General features: G+C 48.2%; 1 protein-coding gene across 4 annotated transcripts in view; it reads left to right on the top strand.

The window, feature by feature from the left end:
* LOC141079193 (E3 SUMO-protein ligase ZNF451-like) overlaps nucleotides 1–13,676 on the top strand; it is a 104,651-nt gene that overhangs the window by 16,354 nt on the left and 74,621 nt on the right. For all 4 annotated transcript variants that reach the window (XR_012228204.1, XM_073565285.1, XM_073565284.1 and 1 more), the window contains exons 4-6: nucleotides 2,017–2,164; nucleotides 4,019–5,658; nucleotides 13,191–13,277. Coding sequence is in view for 3 of the 4 variants with exons in the window: in XM_073565285.1 (XP_073421386.1) it covers nucleotides 2,017–2,164; nucleotides 4,019–5,658; nucleotides 13,191–13,277 (1,875 nt within the window). In the remaining variant the exon portion in view is untranslated. The remainder of the gene's footprint in view (nucleotides 1–2,016; nucleotides 2,165–4,018; nucleotides 5,659–13,190; nucleotides 13,278–13,676) is intronic.

The raw sequence follows: 13,676 nt of genomic DNA, 5'->3' as shown, positions 1-13,676 counted from the left end.
GTGGTGTTCGTCCTGGACATGGAAGCTACTAGTTGAGGGGTGTTATTAACACTCTGATACTGTCTGAGTAGTTATGCTCCCCTTTAATAAGGGGAATGGTAGTTTACAGATTTAATTTTGGTCCCAAATACTTTGGTGATAAACACTTTACAGTGGAACTGACAGGACCCCTTTAGGCATTATAGCTGTAAGCTACCATTAAGACCTGTTTCACACATGTTTTTTCTGTCAGTTGTAATCCGCCAAAATGGCGGAAAACGGATCCGCCTGTGTACGGACATCATGTGCCACCGGACCGTTTTTTTTTTTGACGGATCCGGTGAAGGAAGAAATTTAAAGGAACCGCTGTCAGGGGAGGAGAGAGAGAAGAATTTTTTCGCCGCCAGAACAGAGTTTAGGGTTAAATTTGCGGCCGAGGCAAGTCCTCCGGGCATGCGCAATGTAAAATGCGGATCCGGCCGCCTGAAAAAAAAGTTGCATTGTCCGTCCAGGCATGTCGGCGGACGCCAAAATTTTGGCGGATCCGCCAAAAAAGGATCCAACCGATGGCCATCCGTCAAGATCCGCCGGTAATGCAACTCAATGGGAAAAAAAACGGATCCGTTTTTTTTGCAAAACGGTGGATTTTGACTGATGGTAAAATACGGATGTGTGAAACAGGCCTAATCTGTTTCATTATCTGATGTTTTTCAGATCTGCACATTAATCGCTTACCTTGTTGAGATATAGATAAATAGATTACAGCAGCTCAGTAACTAGCTGTTATTAATCTACAACTCCTAGCGTGCCCTCACAGCCCATAGCTGTCACAGCATGCTGGGAGTTGCAGTTACTCAAAAGTTGATGTGCTGTGCATATGGAGCTGTGGAATTCCTTTCAGGAGATCAGCGGTGAGTACATAGAGAACGTAGACGATTGCTTATTTTACAGCTCCTGCTTTCTGTGAGGTAAAACCAAACAGAAAATGTTTTGCCTCACAGAAAGAATCAGCAGTGATCCCGTGCTGTAATATCTGTATAATCTCTCTTGCTTCCTCCCTGCCCAGAAAATGTGGTATGATCAGACCATGTCCCAGTACGGTCAGGGGAACAGTTCTGATCCTACCACAGGGGCACATTTATAATATTATCTCAGCACAGGAATATTTTATCTTTAACACATCCATTTGTAGAACTTATTATTCCAAGATCTATGGATTAAAGTGTACTTTTTTGGGGAAAAACCCTTTAACTGATATCAAAACTGCACCAGTTATGCTTTTTTACCAGTTACTGCTAGAACAATGTGGTGCCAGTGCAAAAAAAAGTCGCTGGATAGAGGCCTAAGGCCTGTTTCACTCTTCAGTTTTTTCTGTCAGTTAAAATCCGCCGAAATAGCGGAAAACTGATCCGCAGGCGGACTGACAAACGGGGGTTAGCGGATCGGCGGATGTACGGTTCCGCCGAAGGTAAAAATTTAAAGGAACCGCGCCTGGGGGACGAGAGAGAGAGTGTGTGTTTTTTGTTTTTTTTTATCCAGCAGCCAGACAGAAATGCGGGTTAAATCAGGAAATAGCAGATCCGGACAGCAAAAAAAAACGTTACATGCTCCGTCCGGGCCGCTGAGCGGACGCCAAACTTTTGGCGGATCCGTACAAAAGCGGATCAAACTGACGACCATCCGTTAAGATCCGCCGATAATGCAAGTCTATGAGGAAAAAAACGGATCCGCCAAGAAAATGGCGGATCCGTTTTTTTTTCTTCAAATCTGCGGATCTTGACTGATGGTCACAAACGGAAGTGTGAAACAGGCCTAAGAAGACACACAAAAGAGCAACATGATGGTTGTCACTTTGTGTTTATTTTTTTTTTCTTCATAAAATGCCCCAAACTGACTTAAACAATGCCAATGTCTTTGTTAAAAATAACCCTTCTCGATTACCAATCTATGGCACTGTTTGTAATGTCTGGGGTCTATAGCGCTATAAGCCAATATTTTCTTACATTTACATTGTTTCCTGTGTTTCTTTTGTTTCAGACCAGCAGGGCCCTGCATATCCTATACCTATGCCAGCATATGCAAGAAATGTCCTGATTGGCCTATGTAAAGATGTTCACTTTCAGACCGTTTGTACATCTTGTCGTCTGGAGCTGCGCTCGTATACCGAACTCACTGCTCATTTTAGGTGCGTTTCTCACTTATCGAACCTTAGTATGTAATTTGTCTTGAAACTTTTAGGTACATTTTGTAATGCAAAAACCAATGGCATCTGTGCTGTACTGGAGGCCAAAGTAGTGTCAGCTGATGTGGCCTTGCTCGGCCTGCTTCCGGGCCTTGCTCGGCCTGCTTCCGGGCCTTGCTCGGCCTGCTTCCGGGCCTTGCTCGGCCTGTTTCCCGGCCTTGATCAGCCTTATGTATGATGATAAAAGCTTTGAACGGAAACTTTTCTGATTTGGGTGACCTAAAATTGATTTCAGTCCCACAGTTTGCATAACGTTGCCATCACACCAATAATTGTTCTGCCATCCAAACATTTGGTTGATTATCGGTGTTGGAGAGAACAAAGTTCCCATCCCAGCTTTAGATCTGACGACAGATGGGTTCACACCACCCGACTACCGGCACTGAATGACCGCCGATCAACTACTTGTTTGCTGATCGAATCGCCTGCCATTTAGTATTTTTACGCAGGCAGACTGCATTTAATATGTGCACAGGGTGAACAGGAATAGATTGTTCAGGGCACGTAGTCTGTTCTCGGCAGCTTGGGTCCTGTTTACCCAGAGTAATATGCTGCCATAATCTTTTAAGAAAACCAAAAGATGATTATACCTGGCGACTGAGCGTTTTGTTCATTTGCTGGGTGATCGGCAGTCTTTTTACACTGCTTAATTATCCGTAAAAGTGTTTTTTGGAAAGCTTGTTCCCAGTAAGTGTGCAGTGTACATGCGCCTCAGGGAATTATCAGTAGATTACTGCTACCCCATTTGTGGGGACAGAGAGCCTGCATCCAGTGATGGATCTCTTAATCAAATCTGCAGTGAGTTAAAAATTGATTCATCTGCTGCAGATCTACCAGTTTTTTGAGTGCTGAGTTCTGTGTAACCACACACACTGCACTGACAGCATTCTATGTTCAGAAGGCTGCCAATCACTTTGGTGGGGCAGCAGGCCAACTAGCCCTCCAGTGATAATATGCTGATAAAACAGTGATTTTATAAAACCTACACTAAGCATCCCAGTAAGGCCTGTTTCACATTTCCGTCTTTTCATGTCAGTTAAACGGATCTGTTTCCGTCTTGGGCCAAACGGATGCCACTGGATCTGTTTTTTGGATGGATCCGCTGCAGCCGGCATGTGGTTGAAATTTAAAGCAACCTCGGTCTGGAAAAGGCGAGAGAGAGAATATGAATTTTTACGGCGTTTTCAGAAAGCTTTTCAGGGTTAAAATGCTTGGCAGAGCAAATCTGCCGGGCATGCGCAATTGAAAATAGCGGTCCGTCACTCAAAAAAAACAAAACGTTTGAGTCAGTCTCCTCCGCCCGGGAGACGCTACAATTCTAACCGGATTCAACGGACGATCATCAGTCAAAATCCGCCGCTAATGAAAGACTATGGGGGAAAAAAAACGGATCCGCCAAAAAAAGGCGGATCTGTTTTTTCTAAAAGTTGCGGATTTTGACTGACGTCAAAAAACGGAAATGTGAAACAGGCCTAAGAATGCTGTAATAAGTGTCTGTCCTATTCAGTTACTGAGCTCAGCAGCTCATGCATTGAGCTCAGCATTAAGCATTTTCAAGCACTGAGCGCATGCTCTTCTTGATGACACCCCTCTAATCCTAACACTGGGGTCATGGCAGATGAGTTTATATACGGTACTTTACACACTTTGGAGACCACTTTATCAAATATGGACATTCCCTTTTAATATGCCTAAATATTTTGTATACCTCATTTGTAAAAGTGTATTGTCAATCTGTCATAATGTGGTGTTTTTTTTTGTTTTTTTTTATATATATATTCATTTTGTTCAATTTAGAACCCGTTGCAGAAAATCTGGTCCCGTCTCCATTTCTGATAAAAGCATAGCAGATGTGGCCGCAATATTCCGCCTGAAGGCCTATTGTCCATATTGTAAGCAAGCTCTAAATACTGACACTCACATTGCGAAGCATGTGGCAAAAAATCCTCATAATATAAGGCGTATTACTTCCATAGAAGAATCTATACTGGCCTTTTGTTATATCAATCAAGGAACCAAAACCCCCGCTGAGATCTGTTTGTCCGCAGCAAACGCTAGACTTAAATCCTGCATGCTTAAAAGGACTTTGCCAGAGATTGTAACTTACCGGTCGGAAAAGTTCAAAAAAGAAAGCGAAATTGCCGCAGTTGGTGCCAGCCGGGTGAAGAGTGAGCAGGAGCTACTAGTAAAGGCATGGCTCTGTGAATGTGTTGCGCAGTTTCCATCTGAGCAAGCCGCTAAAAAGCATATCATGACGGCCAACAGAATTTTTCACAGATGCTTAGTGTGTGGTAAGATGGCCGAAGACTTGGGCATTATTCACCTTCATATGAGCAGATTCCATGGTGGGGCACATCTGAGTAATTTCCGCTTCTGGTGCCAAATATGTCGCATAGAACTGGTAAGAATGGAACACGTCATGATTCACCTTTCCGATTGTCATGGAGGTCATTCCTTTTATTATGAAGATGATGTTTTGGAGCAGCCATCTACATCTATTAAGCCACAGATGACTCCTATGCCACTGGAAGAAGAAATTCCAGCTGCACCACCCCAGCAGTGTGCTAAAGGCTCGTGGCAGTGCCAAATATGTGAAGACATGTTTGATTCTGAGGAGACAGTTCAGCGACATTGCAAATCACTCTCCATACACCAATTCCACAAGTACATCTGTGAAACCTGCAAGAAGAAGTTTCATAAGCTCGAAACCTTACTCCGCCACTGTCAAGGCCAACATGATGGAGATGTCAAGATCAAGTATTTCTGTGGCCTCTGCGAAGATCTCTACTTTGATGAGGAAAGTGATTTTCTTACCCACTATGAGACCTTCCATGGCTTGGATTATGGGTATGTTCCAAATCAGGTCCAGTCTCCTTTAAAAAGTCTTGAAGCTCCATCTTCCAGCCCTGCAGGGGTAGAGAACCGCCTTACATGTGGCTGTCTTCCAGAATATATCGATAAAGCAATTAGGAGAGAGGACTCCCGCCAATGCTTGGCTAAGCTCTTCGAGAAAGGAAAACTCTGGTACCGCTGTAATTCCTGCCCGACCACTGACCAGACATTTGAAGGCATAAGGAGCCATTTTTGTGAAGGAGAGAAACAATCCAGCGACAATAATTTTGTCATAAAGTGCAGCATTTGCCCAAAGTTCTTCTCCGATGTTGTTGGTGCCCAAAGTCATTTTCATCAAAAGCACTGTTTCCTGGAGAAACCTCACATTAGTATCAAGCCTCGGGAATCCAAGAACGAGGTGTTTAACTTCACAGCGAGTGCTCCTGTTACTAAGAAGTCATTGAAGATGGAGCATGCGCCTACCAAAAAGTTATATTATGAAGTGCTTGGTAGATTTGTAGAGATTCATGAAGATAAGCCAGGGTCATCCTCTGTAAACATTGGAAATGGAACAGAGTTTATGGATTTTATCCCTGCAGAAAAAGGTATCTTAGGTTTCATTTTATCACATAAATATATATATTTTAGAATGTTGAAAAATTATCATATATATCAATTTTTGTTTCAAAAGATTTAATATAGCTTGCAGTATATTTGTTTTCCAGCTCCATAACAGCAATTTGAAGTGTAAATTTTTTATTGATTGATTTATTTATTAAATTTGATAAAAAAAAAAATACTAAAAAAAAGTACTTGTGAATGCACACCAGATGATGTCTTCATATCTCAGGAAATGGCACTGAGAAGTCTTACATTTACAAGAATATAAGCATTAATGCAGTTTAACATATTTAAGGTGTTATGTGCGTGTATTTTAGCCCCCCATATAGTGCTGCTTTTTTTTTTTTTTTTTTGTGCTTTTCCATTGCTGTCAGGGACATCTACCTACCACTTTGTTGGCCATTTTTGACTTGTGCAAAGAGGAAATGCGATCTTTCTTCATGTTATCCAGCTGTGTGTAGCACAGTTGTTTTCTTGCTGTAAAGGTAGAATGACTAATGTCGGAGGCTCTAGTTCCCATATTACCTTCCCTCTCCCGTATAAGAGCCGTAATAATGCAATTTAAAGGGACCCTAGCAGCTGATACTTGCTGCCCGATCCACAGGCAGCATGTAGCGGACATTTGCTTTCTGATCGCCGCCAGGTTAGTTTGACTATGAGATGCTATGACGCTTCGGAGAGATGCCTACTTTAAAAGTCTGCCTGTGTATGGGGAGAGATGTCAATCCTGGGTAGCGGGCAGAGAGAAGTTGACAGAAAAGTGCCTTTCCTACCAGTCACCCGTGTGGCTTGGTCCCCAGCGCCTTTAAAGCATGTTGTTCTCTGATACACCTCGGCGTTTCAGGATCAAACATGCCTAGCGGAGATCATCCAGCCAGCGGCAGATACATGGGCAGCATGTATCAGCGGTCACGTTCTCTTCAATATGTTGACTACTACCTGTATGTGTACATCTTGGCCACTGCGAGGCGTTGCTTCATTATTTTGTCTTTGGCATTATAGTCGAGGATTTCTGCCTGCTACTTTGTTAGTAGCTTCTTTTTGCATACATGAAAAGTAGCCATTTCTCGTTCGCCTTATTGGGGGACACAGAGACCATGGGTGTATGCTGCTGCCACTAGGAGGCTGACACTATGCACAAAAAAAGGTTAGCTCCTCCTCCGCAGTGTACACCCCACCGACCGGCAGGAAGTTCCTCAGTTTAGCTTAGTGTCAGTAGGAGGTGGACACGGGTCTTTTATTAGACCCTTATCTACCTCGTCGTGCGTCGTTCCTTTACAGGTTTCGGAGGGATACGGAGTGAACAGTCACATCCGTACTCCCACAAAGAGACTATGAGTATGGCGTGTACTGCCACCCCGTATCCTCATAGGTCTCCGCGGCAGGACCAGGAGCCTCGCACAGGTGCGTGCCAGCTATACGGACGGTCCTTGCCCCCCGCCTCCCACCATCTCGCCTACCAGAGCCTGACGGTTGGACGAGGCGTGGATTCCATAAAGACGACAGACAGCGTGGGATTCTCAGGTACCTTTATTGTGGCCCCCGGCCTGGGTGAGTATGCGGTCTAGCGGTCCCCCGGCGTTTTCATCCTAAGGCGGTCGCCAGGGGACCACGGTAGGGCCTGCGCGCCCGCTTCTCCCCACGGTCGCCGCATCCATGAAGGCCCCTTTTCTTTCGGGCCTTGTTCTGCGCGCCCCCCCCCATTTCTTCTTCATCCCGGCAGGGGTATACAGGGGTCGGGCTGTGGGAAGCAGGGACGCGGCCCTGGGTTGCGGCCCGGTGTTGCGGCGCATCTTCCGCGCCGACCCCCTGCTGACAGGCGGCCGGCGCTATTAATTTAGGCCCCGGCTTCATCTCGGGCCTACCGCTGCGTCGCGGCCACGCCCCCTGCCCCTTTCTTCTAAGCGGGCTTCTCTCCCGCCCGTCCTAGGCCTTCCCAGCCCCCTTGCCTCACACCAGCCTGCTATTGGACAGCGGGCGGTGCTAAGGGGATCTCTGCGGCGAGCTCCTCCCTTCTTCTCCCTCTGGCAGCGCGCCCTTTCCCTGGTGGTCGCCATCTTCTCAGCCTGCCAGCCGGACCTCATTCCCTGCCGGATTTCGGTCGCTGGGCCTTTTTTCAGCCGGATTGGCCTGGCCTCATCCTGCAGCCAGATCAGAGAGCGTCGCCCTTGGGGACACCGGACCGTGAGTAGCTCTGCACCTGCAGACTGACACCCTTCTCTGCCTTCTGTCCCCCAACCGGCCGGCACTGCCTCTCTTTTCACTATGTCCAATGCTAAGTCTGATCGTACCCGCTCTGCATCCAGCCCGACGCCGCTCAGGAGCCATCCATAGCCCCAGGGGCGAGTGAGCCCCCCATGCCAGGGTTGGGCCTCCTCTCAATCACAGTCAGTGGCAGACCTCATCAAGGTGTCTCAGTCCCTAGTAGCCGTTCTGGACAAGTTGCCCTTGGGAGCTTCGGCGGGACCCAGCACGTCTCAGGACGTCCCATCTGAGCCAGCCAGCGGCAGTCGCAAGAGGCCCAGGCAGGACCTCCAGGCGGAGTCCTCCCCTCGTCCTACCTCACCCCATAGTCCCCAGCAGTCTCCCTCTCGGGCCTCCTCCCCCGAGTCAGGCAAAGCGCTTTCGGAATCGGAAGGGGTCTTAGAGCTGGATTCGGACCAGGATGCGAACATGAAGGTTACGGTGCAAAACCTCATTGCCGCGATTCACCATACCTTTGACATCGCTGACGCCCCTGCGAAATCCTCAGATCAGGAGGTTTCGTCCAGACAGGCGGAAACACCATCCAGGGTGTTTCCCTTCCATTCTGAGTTTGGAAAGATTTTTACAAAGGAGAGAGAAGATCCGACCAGACGCTTTCAAAGAGGAAAGCGTCTCGGCGTGCTGTACCCGTTTGCTAAAGAGCTCACGGACAACTGGGCCGCTTCTCCCTCGGTGGACCCTCCCGTGTCCAGACTTTCTAATAATACGGTCCTTCCGCTGTCAGGTGTGGCGTCTCTAAAAGATTCTAATGATAGGATCATAGAATCTCTAGCAAAATCTGCCTTCGAAGCGGCATCAGCAGCGGTATGTCCAGTCTTTGTTTCTTCTTGGGCAGCAAAGGCCATATCCACTTGGGCAGATGACCTTCGGCAGGGCATTCTGGATAAGGCACGACCAGAGCATTTGGCCGATCTCGCCAATCAGATTTCCCATGCGGGGGATTATCTGCTTTCTGCCTCCTTGGATGCCGCATCTTGCGCAGTTCAGGCGTCAAGTAACATCGTGGCAATCCGACGTACAGTTTGGCTCAAGGCCTGGCAGGCGGACTTGTCCTCTAAAAAGTCTCTGACCAATCTGCCTTTTCAGGGAGTGCGTCTCTTCGGATCACAATTGGATCAGATTATTAAGGACGCTACCGGAGGTACGAGTTCTCTTCTCCCCTCCAAGCCTCGCAGACCTCCTCCAAGGCGTCAGTTTCGTCCCTGTCGGACTTTCCGCCGTTTAAATACGGCGGAAAACCCTTCCAACCAGCAAAGGCCACAGGCACGTCAGGAAAGAAAGAAGGTTTCCTTCAGGCCCACTCCGTCCTGGCGGTCCCACTCTTCCCAGGGAAGACCGTCCAGATCTAGATCTGGACGGTCTACGTCCGCATGACTACCATCGGTCTCCCTTGGGTCCCTTCCAATTGGGAGGTCGACTTCTCTTCTTCAGCGACGTCTGGCTCGCCTCAGTAGAGGACGCTTGGGTCAGAGAGGTTGTATCAACAGGATACAAAATAGAGTTCATTTCTCTTCCACGGGATCGTTTCTTACAATCCCGTCCGCCGAGGGATCCGGCCTTGGTCCCGGGGTTCGGTTCGGCCATCGCCTCTCTTCTCAATCCCGGGGTGATTGTGCCCGTTCCCGAATCGGAACGCTTCACAGGGTTTTATTCAGACCTGTTTGTGGTGCCGAAAAAGGACGGGACAGTTCGACCCATCTTGGATCTCAAGTTACTCAACAAGAGAGTTCGCCTTCGCCACTTCCGGATGGAGTCAGTTCGCTCGGTAATTGCTTCCATGGAGGAGCAGGAATTCATGGGTTCCATAGACATCCAAGATGCCTATCTACATGTGCCCATATTTCCCGGACATCAGAAGTTCCTGCGGTTTGCGATTCTTCACGAACATTACCAGTTCGTCGCGCTTCCTTTCGGGCTCGCCACCGCTCCCAGAGTCTTCACGAAGATTATGGCGGCGTTGATGGCCTTGTTGAGGATCAGAGGTCTCGTTCTTTTTCCGTACCTCGACGATATCCTGATCAAGGCCCCCTCCTTTCAACAGGCCCGCCTAAGTGTGGCAATCGTTCTAGACTCCCTGTCCAGTTTTGGGTGGATCGTCAACCGGGAAAAGTCCTGTCTGGTCCCTACTCAACGCCTTGTGTTTCTGGGCCTTCTGTTCGACACTCGTCGGTCAAGGGTATTTCTCCCACAAGACAAGATTCTTTCCCTGCAGCAGGGCGTGCGGTCATTACAGATCACACGATTTCCATCCCTCAGGTCAGCCATGAGGGTCCTGGGGAAGATGGTGGCGGCGATAGAGGCAGTTCCCTTTGCCCAATTTCACGCCAGGCCACTCCAGCAGGCCATTTTGTCCAGGTGGAACAGGTCGGCTCTGTCTCTGGATCGTCCGGTTCGCCTTTCCTGCCGGATCAGGCGGTCTCTCAACTGGTGGTTGACGTCTCCCCTCATTCTCTTGGGGCGGTCTTTTCCCATTTCACTGGCAGATTGTCACTATGGATGCCAGCCTCATCGGCTGGGGTGCAGTGTTCCGCAATCACACTGTTCAGGGTCGATGGTCGACTCAGGAATCAGCTCTGCAGATCAATGTCCTAGAGATACGGGCGATCCATCTAGCTCTCGTCCACTGGGAAAGGCGCCTCAAGGGCCTGCCTGTCAGGATTCAGACAGACAATGCCACAGCGGTGGCGTATATCAACCGCCAAGGGGGGACACGGAGTGTCTCAGCCCTGGCGGAAGTGTCCAGAATTCTTCAATGGGCAGAGACCTTTGTTCCAACGATTTCCGCGGTTCACTTTCCCGGCGTGGACAACTGGGCCGCCGATTTCCTCAGCCGCGAGGGTCTCGCGGCAGGGTATTGGTCCCTACATCCGGAGGTGTTTCATCTGCTCTGCCGTCGGTGGGGAACCCCGGATGTAGACCTCATGGCATCTCGCCTCAACAGGAAAGTACCACAATTCGTGTCCAGGTCTCGGGACCCTCTGGCAGTGGGCGCCGACGCTCTGGCCGTCCCTTGGTCACAGTTCGTGCTCCCCTACCTGTTCCCTCCTCTGCCTCTTCTTCCCAAGTTGTTGAAGAAAATCAAAGCAGAGGGGATTCCAGTCATCCTCATCGCCCCGAATTGGCCCAGAAGGTCTTGATTCGCAGACATTGTCAACCTTCTCGCGGACGCCCCCTGGAAGCTTCCCGACGGGCAGATCTGCTGTCTCAAGGCCCGATTTGCCACCCCAATTCTCGGTCGCTCAATTTAACGGCGTGGCTGTTGAGACCGAGGTTTTGAGACTGGCAGGATTCTCTGATCGGGTAATTCATACCATGATCCGCGCCAGAAAGCCGCCTTCTTCGAAGATCTATTACCGTACTTGGAAAGCCTATTTCTCCTGGTGTGAGGCCAATGACATCGCGCCCTTGGTTTTTTCGCTCCCTTCTATTCTGGCGTTTCTTCAGGCAGGGCTGGATGCGGGGCTTGCTCTCAGTTCCTTGAAGGGTCAAGTTTCGGCACTGTCCATTTTATTTCAGAAAACGCTGGCCTCCCGGCCCCAGGTCAAAACCTTCCTCCAGGGTGTGGCTCACACGGTTCCTCCGTACCGAGCTCCCGTGGATCCTTGGGATTTTAATTTGGTTCTTCAGGTTCTGCAGGGTCCTCCTTTTGAACCTCTCAGGGACGTTTCCCTTTCCCTCCTTTCTTGGAAAGTGGCCTTTCTGGTGGCCATTACCTCCATCCGGCGCGTGTCGGAATTAGCGGTACTTTCTTGCCGCTCTCCTTTTTTGGTCCTTCATCAGGACAAGGTAGTTCTGCGGCCTCCGCCCTCCTTTCTTCCGAAGGTGGTATCTTCGTTTCACCTCAATGAGGACATTGTTCTGCCATCCTTCTCCCCGAGCCCAGCTCACCCTCGGGAGCGGTCTTTGGACAAGCTGGACCTAGTCAGGGCATTGAGAGTCTATCTAGCCCGGACGACTTCCTTGCGGAAGTCAGACTCTCTGTTCATCACCCAGCCTCAAAGGCCACTATTGCGCGCTGGATCAGATCGGCAATTTTGGAGGCATACCGGGTCAAGCATCGAGTGGCCCCTCCAGGGATCAGAGCGCACTCTACCCGGGCGGTGGGTGCCTCCTGGGCGGTGCGCCACAGAGCTTCCGCGCTGCAGCTTTGCAATGCTGCAACGTGGTCATCGGTTCACACCTTTGTGAAATTCTACAGGGTCCACACCTACGCTTCGGCGGACGCCAGCCTATGTAGAAGGATTCTGCAGGCTGTGGTGGCGAGTCCACTGGCCTGATGGAAGTTTGTTTCCCACCCCAGGGACTGCTTTGGGACGTCCCATGGTCTCTGTGTCCCCCAATAAGGCGAACGAGAAAACAGGATTTTTTGGGTTGCTTACCGTAAAATCTGTTTCTCGGAGCCTTCATTGGGGGACACAGCACCCTCCCATGTTCTACAACTCCTGTTCTTATGTTTGTCGGTTTGTTACAGTTGAGTTGTTTGTTCTGCTTTCAATCTATTCTGTTACTTCTCCTACTGCTTTCTCACTAACTGAGGAACTTCCTGCCGGTCGGTGGGGTGTACACTGCGGAGGAGGAGCTAACCTTTTTTTGTGCATAGTGTCAGCCTCCTAGTGGCAGCAGCATACACCCATGGTCTCTGTGTCCCCCAATGAAGGCTCCGAGAAACAGATTTTACGGTAAGCAACCCAAAAAATCCTGTTTTTTCTTGACCTTGTCCAGCTTTGTGTGGCACAGTTGTTTTCATGCTGCCAAGGTTTTTTCAAGGCAGGATGACTAATGTAAAAGACTACAGTCCCTATGAGCGCTCTCCCTCTCACAGATGGGACCCAGGAGAATCTTTCATTTATGGAGATTTAACTCCTTAGTGATGGGGCCAATTTTTTAAAATTCTGACCAGTGTCACTTTATGTGGTGATAACTCTGGAACGCTTCAACAAATCCTAGTGATTTTGAGATTTTTTTTTCGCGACACATTATAATTTATGATAATTGGAAATTTATAATGATACCTTTTTGTGTTTGTTTATAAAAAAATATCAGAAACTTGACAAATGTAAAAAAAAAAAAAAAAAAAAAAAAAAATTTGCAGTTTTCAAACTTTGTATGATTATCCCTTTAATCCAGATGGTCATAGCACATAAAAGCATTAATAACATTTCCCACGTGTCTGCCTTACATCAGCACCACTACATAATTTTATTCCTGTAATATTTCTATTTTGTTTTTTAAGCATTTTAAACTTTTTCAGGAACGCCCTCTTTGGTACCAGAACCTGTTTCAACTACTAGTAATTGCAAAGCGGAAAACGATGAAAGCCTACAGCCTATGGAAATAGGTATTGTATGTTTTATTTTTATAACTGACTAGATGATTTCCAGTCATATATGTTGTGAAATATTGTGTAAGGCTTGGGGTATGTTCACTTGGCAAATTTGATGCTGAAAAATGCTTCATACTTACAAATGGGGTTATTTCTACAAACCACATTCAGATACACTTTACATTTGCACATGTCTGTGCAGCAAATCTGCTGGGTGTGAACATCACCTTATAGATACTGCAGTCCCCTGAGTGAGAGATGCAAGGTAAATAAAGAGCCAGCTGTTTGATTTTAATTGCCTGATCCAGAGGCTCAACAGTTAATCAATGTGTATAGACACCTTTAATGTTAGACATAGCAGCAGAGGAAGGAGAAAGGCTCAGCTTCCAAATTTTCAGGGAAGGCTGATCATAA

The sequence above is a fragment of the Dendrobates tinctorius genome, unplaced genomic scaffold (assembly GCF_039654945.1).
Source record: "Dendrobates tinctorius isolate UK_male_01 unplaced genomic scaffold, ASM3965494v1 ptg000633l, whole genome shotgun sequence".
Classification (NCBI taxonomy): Eukaryota; Metazoa; Chordata; class Amphibia; order Anura; family Dendrobatidae; genus Dendrobates; species Dendrobates tinctorius.
This window is presented reverse-complemented; position numbering and strand designations above follow the sequence as displayed.